This window comes from Zonotrichia leucophrys, chromosome 5 (genome assembly GCF_028769735.1).
Source record: "Zonotrichia leucophrys gambelii isolate GWCS_2022_RI chromosome 5, RI_Zleu_2.0, whole genome shotgun sequence".
Classification (NCBI taxonomy): Eukaryota; Metazoa; Chordata; class Aves; order Passeriformes; family Passerellidae; genus Zonotrichia; species Zonotrichia leucophrys.
This window is the reverse complement of record NC_088175.1, coordinates 10,096,913-10,118,320: the sequence shown is the minus strand read 5'-3', so window position 1 is coordinate 10,118,320 and position 21,408 is coordinate 10,096,913. Positions and strand designations below refer to the sequence as shown.

The 21,408-nt window shown below is 39.6% G+C and overlaps 1 protein-coding gene across 1 annotated transcript; it reads right to left on the bottom strand.

Moving 5' to 3' along the window:
- Positions 1-289: 289 nt before the first annotated feature.
- Positions 290-18,089, bottom strand: LOC135448606 (alpha-1-antiproteinase F-like). The gene is made up of 7 exons (XM_064714790.1): positions 17,959-18,089; positions 16,080-16,140; positions 13,083-13,147; positions 10,551-11,196; positions 4,071-4,341; positions 1,653-1,800; positions 290-478 (listed from the first exon to the last, which is right to left on the bottom strand). The coding sequence occupies exons 4-7, from the start codon at positions 11,182-11,184 to the stop codon at positions 290-292; spliced, it is 1,242 nt and encodes a 413-aa protein (XP_064570860.1). The 5' UTR covers positions 11,185-11,196; positions 13,083-13,147; positions 16,080-16,140; positions 17,959-18,089.
- Positions 18,090-21,408: the final 3,319 nt, after the last annotated feature.

Below are 21,408 nucleotides of genomic sequence, written 5' to 3'. Positions count from 1 at the left end.
TAGAAGATGTATCTATGCTGTCAGTATCACACAGGCCTATTTTGTCCCAGAGCTAATGACAGTTCTGCATGAATGCAACCTTCTTTAAAAAAAAAAAAAAAAAAAAGAAGCAAGGCCCAAACAAACATGCAAGTATGGTAACTTAAATGGATGAAGAGTCTCATCTACAAAAAACAGTGAATAACATCAGTTAAGAGGTGGAGAGCCCCTCTGTAGCCATGCCATACTCATCAGGTCTAATACTTGATCTAGGAGTGGTCATCACCACATACCTAATTTGTACATTAACTTAATTTCTCTTCAGAGGGTTCACAATTTTTCCCATGAAGAGTATAGTGTTTTCCATATTTATGACCATTAGGAAGGGCCTGTCGAATCTAACGGTAATTGGAACGGACATGGGCACTATTTCCATGCCTGTGGCAGCTGCTGCTTCGGTGCCAGTCTCATCCACCTTTACCACAGCCTTATGAATAGCCTGTGAAGAAACACACATTTGACAAGTCAAGGGAGTACAAAACTGGTCATCTAAATAAGAATGAGAGTTAAAGGTGCCTGAAGAAATTACTGATAAGTAACAAGTGTCAGATGGACAAGTGTGAGTCCACTGCTTAAAGATAGCAAAGTTGGAGGGGGGGGGAAATCAGAAAACTACATGCAGCACAGCTTTCTAGCCCCCAAGAGGAAAAGTTACTCTCCAGGAAAAGTTACTCTGGAGGGGCATGTCCCTGCTAGTGAAAACATTTGCTTTGTTTCTTTTCTTATTATTTGCATACGCTCATGGAGATCTGTACAGCTAGACCAAATGTTAAGAGAGTAAGACCATACTTAACTGTGTATTAGAAGTTCACACAGTTGAAAAAATAACATGAATAAAAACCTAAAATTATGTTTCCTATCTTCCTTCATGTTTTGGGAAAAATGGGAGCAAAGATGAATGGCCAGAAATGGAGGGTTAAAGCACAGAAACACAAAAGTTTGACCTTGTGAAATCAAGACACTGACAGATCCTGATTTGCTAATGTCCACTTGAGGCCATGAGGGCAGTTGTTTTCTTCATTATACAATTAAGTTTGCCCTGATTGTGAGCTTTAAACACTAGGTTAATTGAAGCATGATCTATGTAGCTTTTACCAGAGCCTAGCAGTAATTGTTAATATTCTTGAAGCCAAATGTTTGTAATAACTGCATTTTCATTTCTCCCAAACAGTTTAAAAGCAAGCAGTGTGTTTTTCCTCTTCCCTCACCTCCATAAAATATGAGCAGTGATACATCCTACAGCTCCCTACTTGCCCACAAGCAGGCTAAAGAAGGCAGACACAAACAGAAGCACCCAGTGGTGACTGTAACAACATGCTGCAAGAGGTACCAGGGTGTGGATAGAAAATGATTTGGTCATGTATGTTTTATAAAGTTGCCCCATGCAGGTCAAAATAGCCTTCTGAATTAAAAAATTACAGACTAGTAACTTGCTCCAACCCAATTGCTCATACAGTGCAACTAACATGGATAAAATACTCTGCGTGCCATCAGCTGCCTTTTTATGGAAGCAAAGCCTCTTTACATGAGTTTTGCACCATGAATAGCTGTGCAGAAAGTGATGCAAGTATCAGTAACCATGAGCCCATAAAACAAAAAGCAGTATGACTTACCTGGGAAATTCTGTGCTGAGGCTGCCCAGTGATCCCAGAGAGGTCAGCCTTATCAGTGAATAGATCCATGATGCCCATTTTATATAAGATATCTTTTAGGTTATACGTCCCATAAAGCGTGAATTTTGGAAGATACAAATTTACTGAGCTGCCAGGAAAGAAGTACAAGAATACAATGAAACATTTGATCAGTTATCACAGAACAACATAGACTCATAAGAGGAAAGCTGATTTTGCTTTCTCCCTAAAGACATTTTGCCTGTAGCCTCCCTCTAGTCTACATAGGAGATGAAAATTTTCTGAAGTCAGTGATCTCTTCTGCAATCAGCTGGAAGCACCTTAATCATGAGCCATTACTGAGGAGGCACCTTGTGAAAAAGAGACTCCTTTAGGTGTCTCAAGCTGAGCACAAAAAAAATCCAACACATTCAAGTTCACGGAATGTTACTTTTGGAGAAAAAACTGGCCTTGTGTATTTGTCATATAAAACAGGACAGACAAAATGGAACTATATCCACTAAAGAAGCAGGACAATAGTAAGTAGTGATAGAAGGCATAGCAAAATAAAAGACAAAAGCAAATTTACAGAATACAGTTAGCCAATAGATAATTTCTTTCCTGTGTCAACCCCAGTGTCTGACTTACTCAGTTTTAAGTGCCTAGATTGCTGCTTTCCATAAATTAACCAAAGCTCTATGTTTCTGACTCATTTATCCTTGTTTTTCCCCGTTTTTCTCCTAAGTATCTAACAATTACTTTTCAATGGTTAAGCCCAACATTTATGGCTAGAAGCAGCATAATGAGACAGAGGTTAGTGATAGCACTGACATTAGGTACTATTACCTGGTGAGAAACTAGGGCAGCTCTCCAGGGCTTTAGGTCAGGGAGATGTGGAGCACTTAATGAAGCTAACCAAAGAGAAAGACATCCAGTGGGCAGGGGGGAAGGAAAAGCCCATACCTCCAGCATTGTACAGCATCTAATGCCAGCTCCGGCTGTATCCAAAAACAAGAGTGCTGTGGATTGATAACAGGTCGCTTGACTTCTTATTTCTCCCTGATTTCAGTCAGTGCTGATTGCTGCCATGAATGAGGGTGCACCTATCACTGAATCCTCTGCCATACTGTTACCTAAAGGCACTTCTTCACAAGCCCCCACTTGCTTCCAGTACAGAGCAAAGGGAAAGCCACAGACACACAGGAGCAATGCAACCAGGAATGGAGCAGTGGGATACACTTTCCAGGAGCGAAAGTCAGGTTTTCTCTTTAGTTCAGCCATTTAAAAGATCTCAGCTGTCTGTACTGGTGACACTTCAGCACTGTTCTGTCAGCCACCAGAAATGAAAGATGTCCTTCACAACACTTCTGCCACTAATATCAACATCAGTTTGCAGACAGAGAAGGGACAAAGGTAGGTCACAGCCTTTACATTATTCCATATAATACTTTCATTTATTAACACCTCCCAGAGACTCCAAATAATAGCTGGTACAATCAATTGTATTAAAGATTAAAGGGGAAAGGAGGAATTTGTGTCGTTATTTTGTAGGAGGGAATGGTTATGATGAAAAATGGGGAGCAGCATGAAACAGACTTGTCTTTGACTGTCATTCTTTTTCATATTGTAAGATGGAGAGAGGAAATATAAATTCCCCCAATTGTATTTAGCATTCATCTTGATAATTGTAAAGGCAATTGTTTCTTTGGCAAAAATTATACCTAAGTATCTTGAGTCACCACTTTTTTGTCCTATAGTCACAAACCACATAGCTACTCCCAGAAGTTTCAAAACTGTAGAGGTGCACAGAGAAGTACATTGTTTTTGCTGGGTTTCTTTTTTGTTTCTTTTTTTTTTGTTTCTTTTTTTTTTTTTTTTGGTTTGGTTTCTTTTTATTGTTGTTGTTTTGGGGTTTTTCCTTTGTTGTTGTTTTGCTGGAGTTTTGTTTGTTTCTTTTGTTTGGCTTTGGTTTTTTTCACATATTGAGCTTTGCCTTCACAATTGCTAAATGGAAGTTGTTATTTCAGCATTAACTGCACAATTGCTGTTAATTTTAATAGGCAGAAATTAAGAAAAAGACAAGAAAAGAGGCTGAAGTGGTAGGAATACACTTGTAAATAGAAGGCAGAAAACTTCCCCCCAAAAAAGTGAGAAGGGGTCTAAGTCATAAAGGGCCTATTAAGAGCTGAAGATGGGAAACAAAATGCAGAAATAACAAAAGTCCTAATCTGTGAAGGTTTTCAGTGTGTGCAGTCCTGAATGTGAGAACACATGGACACTAAATCAGCCAGATCCAACTTAGGTCAGGAAATTTCTTCTACTGCATAAAGCAGAACTAAAAATTGCATATTGATTTTGTATCATACCCCAGCACATTTGTTTCCTTGGCTACCATCTGAACCAAGAACTGCAGAATTTTACCTTTTTGTGACTAATGACGACCATCTTGACAAATGTTCACAAGACAATCTTTTCTCCAGCTTCCTCATTCTTCCTCTATCAGGCAGAATAAAAAACGCTGAAGCACCTCCTTTGTAATCCATTTGCACCACAGTGGAAGACAGCTGCTCATCATAGCCATGCTTGAACAGGCCAAATCCAAACATCATTGGGACTTCAACAACCTTGGTCCCATCCACAAAAAATTTGCTCATTTTGGTGTATTTTGGATCGAAAGGTTTTTCCCATTCAGCTTGAAATATAAGAGACATAGTAACAGGATATTTTTAAGGACATGAAACCATAGGACATATTATCATAGGACACATTCTTAGATGACAGAAACTGGTACAGATGGATCAGCTTCAAAGACAAACCAATTTGCAATGATCACGATCTTACTAAATACTCAGAATAATTCAATAGCAACACACAGTTGGTAAAACATGATGTAAAACTCTCCCTCAGATCTTACAGCAGGCTGCAAAATCCTTCATTTAGATGAGTTTTTAAGGGTTCTAACTTGCCCTTTTCCTGCATGATGACAGTCTTGAGGAGCCTGTAAAGTCCTCATATAATGCAGCCTTTATCTAAGCTCAAAAGAAGATTCTCTCATTTTCTTATTCCCAAACCAAAACAGGCTTGTAAAAGGTGACACAAGGGATGAATTCTTCAGAGAAATTAAGGGATTTGTGTTACTTGCAGAGAGGTGTTGGTACCTCACATTAGCTGATGATGTATAGAGTCATAAGGAGCTTAATTTTACCAGACTGCTGATCTAGGAAACAAAACAGCAACAGCAGAAAACTTTTCCACTGTCATCTTCACCATATTAAATTTTCAAAGGTTTCTCACTTAGTCATGGTGAAACAAACTATCCACATTGAAACTCTGAAAGGTTCTTATCCTCAGTGGAGACGAGTTTCAAAACCAAATTCCAGGTATCCACATCATACCTTTCAGAGGCTGAGCAAACTTTTTTAAAAAGTGGGAAAATGTGGAGTTTTGGAAAGTCTTTTTGTTGTTTTTATTTTAATTTTTAAGAAATCTTGTTGCTGTGTAGTACATTTAGCCTTCTAGAGCAAAACTAACATTTTTTGTATGGGCAAAAGTAGAGCTGTGACACTAAGTAAAATGAGTGGCATCAGGAAAACCATGAAACAAGATGCAACCCCTGTTGACTTCTGATTTCTACTTGAACACTGATTACTAGGCAACTTGTTACAAATGAAATAATTATTTTCTGCTGTTTCCACCATCTGACACAGCCTGCACTACTAAGTAGCTTTTGAAAAAGTGAAATGAGATTTCTTCAGTGCATGTCTTGGTCTCTGAAAGCATAGATTGACAACTGCAATGCTCTGAACAGGGAAAAGTTGCTACTTTTATACATTTCATATACTTTATATACTGCATTAATAGTGACTTCTATCATCAGATATATAACACACAGAACTTTTACAATATTATGCTTAAGGGGACAAAAAAAGCAGAATGAATCACAAAAACATGACTGACACCAGTCCTGAAAAACTTAAACATTTATCTAGCGCTCAACTCAGGGAAGACCAACTGATTTCAAGAAGAATTTTGCTTGAAAACTGTCTAGGATGTTAGGACCACTACTCTGGGGAGTGTAAACTTTGGCCTCTTCAGAGATCTGCTTGGGATAAAGCCATGGAGGGAAGAGGGCCCCAGGAAAGCTGGTTTGTCACAGCAATCTCATGCAGCTCTAGAGGCTGGGGGCAGAGTGGCTGGAAAGTGGCCCAGTGGAAAAGGACCTGAAGGTGCTGATTAACAGCAGCTGAACATGAGCCAGCTGTGCCCAGGTGGCCAAGAAGGCCAATGGCATCCTGGCCTGTGCCAGCAATGGTGTGGCCAGCAGGACCAGGACAGGGATTGTCCCCATGATTGTCAGCACTGGTGAGGCCCCACCTCCAGTTCTGTTCGAGGCCCAGTTTTGGGAGCCTCACAATGAGAAAAACATTGAAGCACTGGAGCATTGAGGGCAACAGAGCTGAGGAAGGCTCTAGAGAGTCAGTCATGTGAGGAGCACCTGAGGGAACTGGGGATTTTTAGGCTAGAGAAAAGGAGCCTGTGGGGGGGAGCCTCATTGCTCTCTACACCTGCCAGAAAGGAGGATGTAGCCAGGTCAGGGTCAGTCTCTTCTCCCAGGCAACAAATGATAGGACAAGAGAAAATGGCCTCAAGATCTTTCAGGGGAGGATCAGGTTGGACATCAGGATTTTTTTTTCACTGAAGAGGTTGTCAAACATTTTAAAAAGCTGCTCAGGGATATGGTAGATTCATGATCACTGGAAATGTGCAAGAAATGACTCGCCTTGGCACTTAGTGCAAATAATTTATTTGATATGGTGGTGTTCAGTCAAAGGCTGAACTCAAAGATATTGGAGGCCTTTTCCCACCTTAATGGCTCTGTGATTCTCTTGATATTCAAGGATGACCTCCACCAAGCACAGGAGTGATCCATCCTAACAAAAGAGTCAGGTAAAAATTCCAGGTGGCCTGTGCAGATGAACAAGGAGCTCTTTGGTGAACTCAAACACAAACAGGTAGCCTACAGAAGGTGGAAGCAAGAACAGGTAACCTGAGCAGTATAAAAAGAGATTTTCTGAGCTTCCAAGGAATAGATTAGGAAAGTTAAAGGTGTGATAGAATTAAATCTGGCCAGGGACATTAAGGGCAACAAGAAAAGCTTCTATAGGTATGACAGTGATAAAAGGAAGACTAGGGAAAATGTGAACTCCCTCCAGAAGAAAATGGGAAGCCTGGTTACCCAGAACATGGCTGAGGTACTCAATGACATTTTTCCCCCCTCAATCTTTACTGGCAAGTGCAGGGACTGGGCGAATGAAAGTAGTCCACTGTAGAAGAAGGTCAGGTTCAAGAACATGTGAAGAACCTGAAGATGAACATGTCCATGGGACCTGCAGATCATGAGGGATATAGATGGAACAGCAATACCACTATCCATCATATTTGAGAAGTTATGGCAGTCCAGGGAAATTTCCACTGACTGAAAAATATAAATGAGAGCTCTCATTTTTATAAATGAAGAAAAGAAAAGAAAGACCCAGGAAACTACCAGTCTTTCTCACCTCTATGAGTGGCAAGATATGGAGCAGATCCTCCTGGAAACTGTGCTATGACACATGGAAAATTAGGAAGTGATTGGTGACTGACAACATGACTTCACTAAGGGTAAGCTGTGGTAAAGGAAGATCAACAGATATCATCTACCTGGAGCTGCACAAAGAATTTCACACTGTCCCACATGACATCCTTGACTCTAAACTGGAGAGATGAGTGTGAGAAGTGGCCCGCTGAATGGATCAGGAATTGTCTGGATGTTTCCATTTGAAGGCTTGCAGTCAATGGCTGGTTGACCAAGAGGAGATCAGGGATGACCAGTGCTCCTCAGAGGTTGGTATTAGGACCAGTGCTGCTCAAGATCTTTGTTGGTAAAGTGAATGGTGGAATTGAGTGCACCCTCTTTGAGTGCAAATTTCCAGTGACACCAAGATGGTGTGGTTCTGTTGACATGCTGTAAGGAAAGAATAACCTCCAGAGCTAAGGGATGCTACCCAGACAGAGAGGGTGCCATGCAGGGAAAGTGAGACAGGCTTGAGAGGTGGCCCCATTAGAACATCATGAAGTTCAACAATGCCAAGTGCAAGGTCCTGCATGTGGGTTGGGGCGACCCCAAATATAAATACAAGCCAGGAAAATAATGGATTGAGTTGAAAGCAGACCTGAGAAGAAGGACTTGGTCCCGTAGGTTGATGAGAATCTCAGCATGCCCCAGCAATGTGTGCTTGCAGCCCAGAAAGCTAAAAACATATTGAACTGCATAAAAAAGGTGTGGCCAGCTCCACTTCTGCGTCACTCTGGCAAGATCCCACCTGGAGTACTGCATTCAGCTCTGGGGTCTCCAATAAAAGAAGAAAATTGATCTGTTGGAGTTACTCCAGATGAGGGTCATGAAAATGATCAAGAGTTCTGGAGCAGCTCTTCTATCAAGACAGGCTGAGAGAGCTGGGGTTGTTCAGCATGGGAAGAGAAGGATCCAGGAAAATCTTAGAGTCCCTTTCAGTACCTAAAGGGGGGAAGTACCTATAGAGGAAAAGTACCTATAGAGGAGAGAAGACTTTTTATACAGGCAGAGAGTGATAGGACAAAGGGGAATGACTTTAAATGGAAAGAAGGCAAATTTAAATTTAGATTAGATATAAGGAAGAAATCCTTCACTGTGTGGGTTGTGAGGCTGGAATAGAGAAATTGTAGATGCCCCATCTACAGTGATCAAGGCTAGGTTGGACAGTTCTTTGAGCACTCTGGTATAGTGGAAGGTGTCCCTGCCCATCGCAGAGGGATCAGAATATAAATGATCATTAAGGTCCCAAGCCATGAATATCAGTAAACACACAGATTAGACAGAGATGATATTCACTAATACTTTCCTCTTATTTCAAAGGCACTTTTATTCCTAGTTCTCACTTCTATCTTAGGGGATACCTTTTAGGCACCTTTCTTATGTGCTTCACAGCACTCAAGCAGTAAAATGAAATTCAAAGTATCCTTTGTCATTATGATCTTTACTGAGGCATGAAAAAGGATTGGTGTAACATAGTGGAATGACATATCCTGTAGGTCAGAGCCAGGAAAATATTCCCAGACTTTTGTTCTTGAAGAAGGAATTCTGTACTACGCTACACCACGAAAAAAGTGTCACCAGTAATGTGCAGGGAAGTTTGTAATGCACAAAAAGAGGACAAGCACCTGAAAGTATGCACTGGTTACACAGCTAAGTGAGGTTTAGAAATCCTCTCAAGATTAATCCCAGCTCTACATGATTAACCTACTCTTGATCTCAAGACTAAAAATATGTTATTATAGTTTTGTGATTAATGCTATTCTTTAATCCATTTGCTTTAAAATTGGTGAGATAAAACTGAAACTCCATCACCTTTAGAGGAGCTAGGAAATCTTTGCCATTGTAAACTGAATATCTCTTTAAAAAAAACCTAACAACCCTTACTGTTAGAACATGTAAAAATTAACTGTAATACAAAGTCATCTTTAATATAAGGTTTCTTGGGCTTTTTGCCCCCATTTTGCTACTAAATCCATTGCTCATTTTTCAAACACCTTTCAGTAAAAGAAAAATTGACAGGTTTTTTTTCCTGTTTTGAAAGATGTACCTGATGCTTAATAGAAGTATAAATAAAAACATTATTTGAGATAAACAAGTAGGTTTTCAAGACAACTAAGAAATATCAGTCATCTGTATTTCAATTAGCTCCATTTAGTTGTGCCAAATCTTCAGACATTAATACAAGGAGCAGAGATGCAGATGGAAAGCAAAACAAAATAGAAATATAGTTCTTAATTATTTTCAGGGGAAGCCTCACATTGGAAAGTGCAAGCATCCAGGTTCTAAAAGGATAGCTTTTCTTTTAAAAATTTATCTAATATGCCAGCTCCATTTCAATTAAAAAGCTTGATGATATTTTTATCAGATAAATTACATAATATTATTTTTCTGACTACAAATACTTTGCTTTCAGCATATAATCTGTAAGAAATAGAAAGTTTGAAATAAGATGCAATATCTGTTATTAGACCACTGATTGAGCCTTACAGCCTTGATCCTCTTCTTCTCATTAGATCAGAAGTCTGAAAAGCTCTGGGAACATCTGAAGACTGTATCTAAGCAGACTGCACAAGTTAATTAAGAAAAACAAGCTTATTGTCAATAGGCTTGTATTTGATACTGGTGGGTCCATCTCTCCACTGGAAAATATTAGAATCTGCAAATCAAAAAAAAAAGGTTGAAACCTATGCCTCTAGACACACCAGGACTACAGACAAGCTATCCGCAAAGGCATAGTTAGTAAAAAAATAAGGAGACCATGAGTGTGAAACTAATGCTATTGTAGGTTGTTTAGTTTTCCATACATAAACATACACAGTAACAGCAAAGCTGTTGTCTAAACATATTCTGTTTGATGAGATGCTAATTTTTCCTTTAATAGCATTATTTGCATTTAACTCTGAACTTGCTGAACAAAAAAAACCAGCTGGATTGAAATTCACAGAAATGGATCTCAAGAAAGTGCTTGAATCATAGTAGACTGTATAGGATTAGATGCTTTACTGCCTAGAGGTGCCTTCCTCAACATGTATTTCACACAATTTTCTGAGGGAAAGAAGTTCATATATTAAAAGATATGGGAAAATTTGCCATACATTTTGCTAAGAGTTATCAGTGTCAAGTAGAACATAATTTCCAATAGCTTTGTTTCTAATTAAATACAAGTGAGGACCAAAAGGGAAAGATATGAGTCCACCTGCAAAACCATATTGCAAAAAATGATTGAGTTTAAAACTGACCTGAGGAAATAATTTATGGAGTAGAAGAACATGATATGTATAACTTACCGTTAAAATAAATATAGCTAATAAGGAGAATTTCAGTAAGTGGATCTAGGTTATTTATGAGGTCCCTGATTTTTCCATTTGTTCTTCTTGCTACATATTCATTGATCTTTATCTGGGCTTGACTAGACTGCTTGAAGTTCATAGGATAAGCTTCTCCTTCATAGAAGTTTCTGAGATTACTTAAAAATCTTTCTTGTGGCTTCAGTCGATCAAGCACAAACAGAACATTTCCCATATTCAACTGTAGCCCAGCATTCCTTCTGTTTACCACTTGCATGAGTTGACGATAACCTTCATGTATCTCATTTTCAGAAATCTGATGAGGGTTAAAGCAAAGGACCCTAAGAATCTGTGTCAGGGTGTCTGATCTGGCACCCAGAGTCAGCATTGCAAAGGCGGTTGAGATGCTCAAAGGAGAGAAGAAAACGTTTCCGTTGTTTTCACGAGAAGAAATATCTTTGTAGAAACAACATGCAAATCGACAAACACTGTTCCTTACATTCTGCCATGGCATATTTTGGTTTTCTTGTGCTCTTGGGTTCTGGTTTCTTACCCCTTGTGGATAAGGCTCATAGCAGTAACTGTTGGAAAGGATTCCAACAAGTAAAAAACACAGGGAAACCAACATCTTCATATTTCTCTGATTCTGTAATAGAAGAAAAGTTACATTTGCTTACAAATCTATTCACCTTGTGTTTAGCAATACATCAATCCCTTCACTATACAGAGTTAACTTAGCACCAGTGACTCCGAGATGTTTGAATTGGGGGAAATGAGCTTTCTATTTCAAGGAAGCAGACTCTGGAAAATTGCTCAACCTACTGAAGAGGTTATGAAATAATAAAAATTAAAGTCAAAGAGGGATGAGGTAATTCCAAATACGCCCTCATTAAAGTTAAGCTACAATTCATTTTAAACTGGTTTTTTCCCCAATATTCTGTTTTCAATGTGGCTTTAAGTGATGAAAGAGTCAAAAGCACAGGTTTATAGAGAAGAAAGTAAGGGAGACAGTCAAGGCTAATCAGTTAAATTTGGAAATTTAACTGATGAAAAATCAAAACAGAAGAAAGGCACAATATACCTCTTCTGTGAAAATTAAAACATACATCTTTGACTGTGCTGCATAAAAACCCATATGCAGGCACCTAAGAGAATGCAAATGCACTTGTCTATGAGGAAGTGATGAACATTTATGGTGATATCATAAAGCTTGAGCAGTTGAGCACAACTAAAAGAAAAAAGCAACTTCCACAAAAATAATGAAAGAAACAGCAATCAGGATGTTATCAAAACCCTGAGAATACAGTGCTGCTTACAAAGACAGGGAAAATGAGTAATACATAGAGCACCAAAAGGAAATAAGTGTGCCTGCTGCATACAAAGGCATGCCCAGCCCAGTGACTGAATCAAATCACCTAAAAACAAAATTTGAAAAAAAAAAAGTAAAAAAAAAAATTAGAGAAACTCTAGAGTAATATTTTATTTATCATCAGAAAGAAAGAAAAGGCTGATTTGGCGTAGAAGTTTACAATGGTTAAAAGTGAAGATGCGTGAGTAAATTCTGGAGGAACAAAGACACTAAAAAAATACAGATAGAACAGGAAAGCCTTTTCCAAAGCATGGAAACCATTCATTCCACACCTACGGCAATACTTTCACCTCTAGAAATTAATACTGTATTACAATTGGTTCAATAACTTCTGTCAATAGAGAGAAGTAAAGCTGTGGAATATCCGGAAATCCAAAACATCCTCCTGTGATATGTCATCATTTGACCTACCAAAACTTTTATAAAACAAAGCTCTCTCTAGGAGAAAAATATCTAAGGTTTTTGACTTGCACTGAGAATACAGCCTCTGTGTTGTAAAAGCTCTGAATCCTTATCAGCTCCCACCATGATCCCACATTTCTGTTCTCCACTTTCCATTGTTTGGTTTCTCCAAAACCCAGCGAACTCAGAATGCTGATCTCGGCTTTAGAAATAGATGCTGTAAATACTCCTTAATTCACACTCTGAATATCATGGTCATGGAAATACTGCTATGGCTAGGAAGGGCCTGAACCCCTGATAAACCACTTTCAGACAGTGCACTTTCATATGTAGATCATGTTTAAATTCAAGCTCTGATTTGTTTGTGACTTCTCCCACCATCACTCATACACTAATTCTTTTACCTAGTTTCTTTTTTTTAATGCTCTCCAGATGCTTTAGAGAGCAATCCTTAAGACCCCACTTTCATTTCATTTCATTTCACACCCTACATTTGTTATTATCATCAATGTACTTAATTTAAGACACTTAGAAATGCAGTTTTCCTAAGCAGAGTCATGCTGTACGAATGTGCCAATCTCACAGAGGACTTTTCTATTTAAAAAACCCCAAAATCATAATTAAACAATCCAAGAAATTTTAGGCCAAAACTTGAATATGAACATAATAATTTCTCAGTTGAACATTTAAAAATTTTTCTCCTGAATATAATTTTTGAACATTTTTCCACATTAAAAAAAAAAACCCAAAACATTACTTACAGTGAATTCAAAAGGGTCCTGTTGTATTCACCAGGTCTGCACAGGTCCTTGCTCAGTTGTTTATGCTGCTGAATACAAAGCAGGGTATCCTCTAGTAAAGGTTAAGATCATCTAAGGGCCATGACTCACACATTATAATTTTAGAGATTAGTATGATGTCGAAACTAGTTTTACTGGACACTTTACTGAATATGTTTTACACGTGACTTATTATTATTCATGACTATCTGATCACTCTGGTTAGATTGAAACCCATTTTCCTCAAACTGAACCTACTTTTTCTTAATTCAAACACTCATACACATCTCAGTTGCCTGAATCTACTATTTTATGAACAAGTTACAAGAAGCAGCAACTACAGAGAAATACTTTTAACATCATTTGCACAATTTGCAGAATTTCCACTAGCATTGCTGCCACTAGGACAGGAGGGCAAGACTTGATGCACCAGGACAACCTGAATTTTTGTGATCTACCTTGCTTTGTCTCTGCATATCCATGGCAGGGGCTGATTGTCTGCAGATGAAGCCAGTGATGATTCTAATAGGTGCAGGGCTTAGAACACTGTTGTGGCACACCAGCAAATGCTGTCAGATGTGTACCTGGCTATCCCCTCCTAGACAGGGAATCCACTGGCAGCAAGAGCTGTGATATTGACTCCTGGGTCACTTGTATGGCCCTGTGCCCAGAGAAGAAGAATGCAGCTGGGATGCCACTGAATGTAGGTGATTGCAGTTACAAGCATGGCCTGGGGACAGGGGGTGGAAGCCAAGGAACATGGGTGTTAAATAGAGCAAGTCTTTAGATCAGCTTACTATCTTATAATCTGGGATGTGGGGAGCAATCCCCTCTGATCATGTGCCAAGTTCAGCTGGGTCACATCAGACAGCCTGGTATCCTGTGCTCAGCTCTACTCCTTGGTGCAGGATGACCAAAGCATCATGGAAGGGAGCTCTGGGGACCACACAGTTCAAACCCTTGCTCAAACCAAGGTCATATACATTGAGTTGCTCAGGATGGTGTCCTGCTGGGTTTGACTCCCTCAACAATGGAGATCCACAAGCTCTCTGGGCAATCTCTCTATTGCAGTGTTTGACAACATGAACACTAAAGCAGGTTAGCAGGTTAACAGGTTTTCTCCACATTTAAGTGGAACTTCTTGTATTTTAATTTGTGCTCATTGCCTCTTGTCACTTGATGCCACTGAGCAGACACTATCTCTGTCTTTCCTTGTCTCATCAAAACTTGGGTGATCATACATTGTTGAGACCCACACAGGTGTTTTTTCTCTGGACTAAACATTACTAACCTTTACTCTTTTAGCATCTTCTCATACTGCAATTCTTCAATGACGATTCTGGCACTTTAATGGGGTCATTCTGGTTTATCCATGTCTTCCTTGCACTGTGGAGCAATGCTTGCAGCTCTCCAGATGTGCATAGCAGGGATGAGTAGAGAGAAAGGATTTCTTGCAGTGACCTGCTTGCAATGTTCTTGATTCAGCTCAAGTACATGGAATTACTGACTCATAGAATATTGGAATGGTTTGAGTAGGAAGGGACCTTAAAGATCATCTAGTTCCAAGCCCCCTGCCATGGGCAAGGACACCTTCCACCAGGCCACAGGCAGGTCAAAGCCCCATCCAGCTTCACCTTGAACACTTCCAGGGATAGGGCACCCACAGCTTTTTTGGGTAACCTGTTTCAATGTCTGACCAATCTCATAGTGAGGAATTTCTTGCTTATATCCAATCTAAATCTACTGCCTTTCTGTTTAAAACCTTGTCCTATCATTACAAGTCTTTGTAAAAAGCCCTTCTGCAGCCTTCTGTAGGACCCTTTTCGGTATTAGAAGGCCACAATAAGGTCACCATGGAGCTTTGTCCAGGCTGAACAACCCCAGCTCTTCCAACCTGTCTTGGCAGGAGAGATGGCCAAGTCCTCTGATTATCTTTGTGGACAGGTTCTCTTCTGGACAGATCCACAACATAAGAAATTTTGGGGACCCCAGATCTGGATGCAGCACTCCAGATGGGATCTCACCAGAGCAGAGTAGAGGGGCAGAATCCCCTCCCTCACTCTGCTGCCCACGTTGCTCTGGATGCAGACCAGGGCACAATTGGCTCTCTGGGCTGTGAGTGCCCATGGCAGGGTCATGTCCAACCTCTCATCTACCCCAAAGCCTTCTCAGGCTGCTCTGATCTGTTCATCCCCACTCCGTGTTCCTACTGGGGGTTGCCTGGCCCAGGTGCAGCCTCTTGCACTTGCTCTTGTTAAACCTCATGAGATTCCCATGGTCCCACTGCTGGAGCTTGTCCTGGTCCCTTTGGATGACATCCATCCTTCAGGCATGCCAATCGCACCACTCAGCTTGGTGGTGTTGTCTGCATTTCCTGCAAGAGTTACTGGCTCCTGGTCTGACAGGAGCCTCCAATCCCCATGCACAGCATCTGACTTTCTAAAATCAGGGTAATGTTTTCTCTCATTTCCCTTCAAAATGCAACCATTTCCAGGGAGGGACCAACCCTTATTACACACAAATTGAGTGCTAATCTAAATGCTGTTTCCAAGGACGTTGAAATAATAACCACAACAATAATTCAGGAATATTTTCTGTGAGGCAAAGATACAATCAGTGAAAGTTGTTGATGATTACAACCTATCAAGAGGCTCAACAGATTGCAGAAAACCCCTTAACCAAGTTGCTTATGAAGCAAAACTCGAGAAATAGGTGGCTTTGAGGCATGATACTGGACTCACACATGGTGTGTTCTTCATGCACACCACTCACCTGAAGGAGTACTTGATATACTATTTTCACTGCTTCTTGTATAAATAAGAGCCAACAATCTTGCTTAGAGCTGGCTTTTAATAATGGGCTGCAGTTTTCATGGTATATAAAAACTGATTTCTGATGAAGGAAGGAAGCCCAATTAAATATAGACGCCATGCTAATGACAAGGTGACGGACAAATGACTAAGACAGATTTGAACACACCTAGGCCACACCTCAGGACACCTGCAGGAGAAAGCGTGCTGCTGAACATGGGAAAGCTGCCCTATGATTGGAAAGGAAGCAGAAAAAAATCAATACAATTTCAATTTCTATGAATAATGTGAGTATCTGGACATTAATATTAAAGAAAGTCTAAAGTTTTCTTTCACATGTCTCCAGTGTCAAGCCATGACAGGAAAGAAAGTAAAGGAGGGGGTAACAGGTCTTTACCCAGCTGTATAATATCTGTATTTGATGAAAAATCTTCAACAGCCATAAACAAGGATTTTTATTGTAATTATAAGCAGAATATTGATTTACAAATAGTTTAGCCATTTTGCTGAGTTTTGAAGATTGGGTTATTTCAGAGTAATGTTGCATATGTTGAAGATATGATATGGAGAGTGAACAGGGAATTTCCTCACTTACACTGGGGGCTTTTCTAAAGATTCCACAGCTCTGAAGCTAGCACTGAACTGTTATAGGTAGTTAATCCCCAGCTGACAAAATCTAATGTAAATACATGTGCTTTAAGCCAAGAAGTTGAAAGAGGTTTGTTTCTGCAAGGTTTCTTTCTCTGCTATATATAGTAACCACTGATGGCATAAGCAGAGTGTTCTACTGCATAAACAAGGCCTCAGAGGCTCTCCTTAGCCTGTGCTTAACTACAGATACCAGGTGTGTATATACCTTCAAAGAGATGGAGGAATTTCTTAATTTGTTGTCTCATTGAAACTAAAGCACTTCCTCATAACCATAATTAAAAAAGGGAGGCAACATGGACTAGAAAATAAATTTGTATTAAGTTGCTCTTTTCTGAACCTTATAATACTTTCTCCTGAAAAGGGGAAGTGTGTGCAGCCTTTGTAAACTGTGAGGTGTGATCAGTCTGATTTAGGGCATCTGTTTACTTACAATAATGTAAATATGATCTTCTATCAACAGCTCAGGTCTTGAGGAATCTCTCAAAAATTATTGCTTATTAAGTAGAGCACTGTTAGAGATGACCTACAGAGATAGTAAGCACTGCAAGGCATCTCCATTTAGTTATGGGAATTTTTACAATTCCTTTAGTCCCAGGATTTCCTACCAGTAAATCTATTACACTACACAACAAACAGGTTGAAGAATTCACTAAACTAACAAAGTCTGGGATAGCTTGAAATTGGCTGGCATGTCCACAATTTCTGCTCCCACAACTACCAGAAGCGTTCCTCCACCTCCGAGCCTCTCCCTGAGCATTTGTTTGGGCAAGATTCTCACAGGCCCACACTCTTTGAGTTCAATAGAATGAATTTTCTTATTTTAAGCTCTCTTAAAAAGAAATTATAGGGAAACATAAATCCAAATAACTGACAAACGCTACCCCCAACCCCCCAAAGGCTGAAGTGTTCTCTTCCTTCAAAGTCTATTTTTTTTTTCCCAAGACCTTTCTCAATCTCTCAATCCTCCCTTTTATCACTCAACAAAAGAGAGAATATATTGTCCCCAGAATCCTGGTCAATGCTTCCCTTAATTCCCAGGCTTTTCCTTCTCCTTAGGCAGCAGAATAAAAGTCACATTTTGCCTATATTCTCTCTTCAAGGACCTGTGCTCTACATGAACAGATAAACACATTTTACTGTTCAGTATTTCCTGAATACACTTAGTGATACCTCACCTGTTACTGGAAGTGCATGGCTGTATGTAAATACATGTAACACTCTTGTAACACCACTACAAGCTTTTCTTGAATTAGGTCACTATTTGCAAACCCAGCAGTCATTTGCAGAAAACAAAACACTATATTTCAGGAACAGAGCAGAAGTGGCATGGCAGCTGTCCTCCCTCCTGCCCAGCTCCCCACCTTTCTTTTCTAGGAGAGGATAAGGAGGAATCTCACCCAGGTTCTCCTGTCATCTCTTCTTCTGCAGAGGATTCAACAGAGAGAAAAAGTATAGAATCATGAAATCATAGAATGGTTTGGGTTGGAAAAAACCTCAAAGATCATCTAGCTCCAACCTTACTGCCATGGACAGGGACACCTTTCACTACACCAGTTTGCTCAGACCCCATCCAACTTGGCCTCAATTATTTTCAGTAAATCCCCCACCCACTACCAGAAGCTCTCCAAGCACCAACCCCACTCCAGCCACCACCTCCTGAAAAGACTCACTACCAAGTCCCCTTCAGCTCCACTGTCACCTTTTACCCTCAGCTTCAGCAACTCCTCCAGAGAATCAATGTTATACAAAGGGGAGAGCGGAAGGTCGGGACGAGATGTAGGTAGCAGTTTGCCTCAAGAAAACTAAAGAACCAATACTTGGAAGAACAGGTATTGATTTAGTTATTGCTTCTCCTCAAAGCCCTGGGATTTATTTCTGCCATGAAATTAGCTGCCTTTCTCCTCAGCAAGTCCTTCAGTTAAACATGACTGTCCTGCTAAAAACAAACAAACAAACAATCCCCCCCAAAAAAAACTCCAAAAAACACCAAACCCAAAACAAAAACAAAACCCAAAAAACCCCCAAAAAACAAAAAACACCAAAATCCCCAAATGTTTCTTCTCCCAAGAGGTCTGTGAAACACTGACGCACAATTCATATCCTTCACTATTTAAATGGCTTGATCTTGCAAATTCTCTTTGATTTGCTTTTGGTGAAATTTTACAGCTTTTAAGGTTTCAACTGCTGACAAAATGCACATATTTTTTCCTGTTACTTTCAACAATCTCATTGTCCCGTAATGCCTTGTTAGCAGAAACTAAGGCTGTTGGCTTTCTAGTGTCAGTCCTTATCACCAGCTCTCGACATTTTAAGTAAATGTGGAGGCAAAAACACTACAGAGAAAATCCCCTATATTCAAAGTGAGCTGACCACCAAGAGAAAAGTCCCAATATTAAATTAATAAACCATATATAGACTATCATTCCAAGAATATCTTGATTCCTTTTTCTTACTTCCTCTCTCCAGCTTTGACCTCCCTTCTGAATGGCTTTCTCAAAATAAACGAAGCTAAAGAGTCCTGCACAGACAATCAGACTGGAGGCCATTCCAAAGTCTTCAATTACATTAGAAACATGCACCTGGAAAAAAAAGTGTTTACACAGGCACCAGATACTAGCAATATATCTCAGGGCACTTCATGTCAAAGAAACATCAATAGGTGTTTTTTGAAGAACATGCAGACAACATTTTCTTTACAGCATTATTTTGTTAGCACACACAACAGAAACCAAGGAAGAGAATGACAGCCAGCATAAGAGCTGCTTTCTTTTGTGAGGGACAAGATCAAGTTCTGAAGAGTTTGGTTAAATGTTATCGGAATACCATTGAGTGTCAATTATCTAATTACTTTGGAAACAGGTGTAAGAATTTAGTTATTAACTATTTCTCACACAGTGTACTTGAAGTTGTTTGATCCATTAGCACTTGACATGAGGGCAGGAGGGAAACATCAGAAATTAACCTGGCTTTCAGCATCATACTTTCTGGAACTACTTCTACCAGACATGCAGTGACACCTCAGAGATTATTGGATGATTAGAGCAATTAAGAAGCTGTGTCTCACAAAGCAAACCGTGCTCTCCATGTAGGACTGAAACATGAAAAGGAGACTTTTTACTGTGGGATCAAAGGGAAAAGAACTAAGAAAACAGCTGTGAGAAATTAGGGCTGAAAAGTAAATTTTCCTGCCTGGGGACTTTACCCTCAAGATTGCTATGTTGTGCAACAGATCACTTTGTAATGCCAGAACTGAAAGCGAGGCAACTGAGGCAGTGAAAGGTGCAGGCCTCTAGATTCCAGGCTAATTTTGCTGATTTGGCTGCACTACTGCTCAAATGGGACAATTGAGCTATACACAGCATTCTGCTTGTTCCCTTAGAGATCCCTGCAAAGCTGTTTGCACAGAGTAAACATACTGTATTGGCATAGTAAAGTCCTTGTCCATGCTGACTTCTAATGCAAAGGATTTCTTCATAGAAGCACTAGGCAATGTTGCAGCAGGAGACGAATTACTGATAATTAGAAAACAGAGAGTTCAACATTGTTCTTTGTAAATTGCATCCTGGTGCATGGACCCATTTGATGATTTAAAAACTCTGAAAATGCAACTGAAAAACTTTGGGGAGTGGAAGTTATACAAGTGAAATTGAACAAACTGATGTGCAGGGATGAAATATGTGAATTACACGGATAAATTAATTGAGGGGAAAAAAGTGTACTCCTTCCTGAAAGCAGGGTCTGTAAAAATATGTAATATCCTTGATCTCCAGTCTCAGAGTAATTAACTCATTGGAAAGGGAAATAAAACAAAACAACTGAGTAAAAACTTGAGCATGTGTCCTTGAGCAAAACACTCCATGGAATGCAGATTATATCTGAGAGTTGACCTCTCAATAGGACATACTTTGGACTTAAAAGAACGTACTTCTTAGCAAGGCTCACTTTTTTACTTCACATTAAGCAACTTCTTCCCTTTTGGAAAGTTGCAGTTGAAGATTTATTCACACTGGTTGAAAAAATAATGTGGGTTTTTTCCCCCCAAAGTATTATTTTCACTCCTGTGAAATAGCCTTAGGGTGAAATATTACAGCTACACATATGGGTCCATTACACCAAATGTATGAGGAGTTATGCTGTTTACAGCTATACTGTTGCAACTATTTGCCATTGTAGTCAGAAGACTGAACTCCATTTTATTAGCTCTGACAGACTGAAAAGTTCAATTCTGATCTGGTCTTTGCACTTAGCAATCAGCAAGCAAATAAGCAAAATGGGATTTGTCAGGTGCAAATATTTAATGTAGCAGAAAACAAACAATTTGAATAGCTTTAATATCTTTAAGACATAGCTAAGGAAACATTAGTCCTGCACATCTCTAAAGAAATTAAATTGTTTATTTGGGACATTGAGCGCATCCCTCTCTTCATGATCATGATGAAAATCACACTTAGAAATTAATGATCATGAGCACATGTTCAGTGGTACATGGAGATCATCATCCAAGGACAGACAGATATGCTGAGGTTTAAAATATATCTCCAAATTCTGAAAGAAAAATAAAAAGGGATAGGATTTCTTGCTCTGTCTGAAAAGGTTTCTGTTAGGCAATTTGGACAGTAGCAAAGAAAATGAAGTCTAGGAAAATAAACAATGGGAATAAATAGTAATGATATTGGAAGAGGGAGCTACATGTCCTGAAGACAAAGGACCTCAGAGGTGCACTGCACTCAGTTAGTCAGGCAGCTAGTAAATTCCTTCTGGCTGACTAGATCTGTTTTGCAGCATGACTAATATGTCTGAGGGGGGAAGAATAGTTCTAGTGATGAAAATTGTACTTATAATAGTTC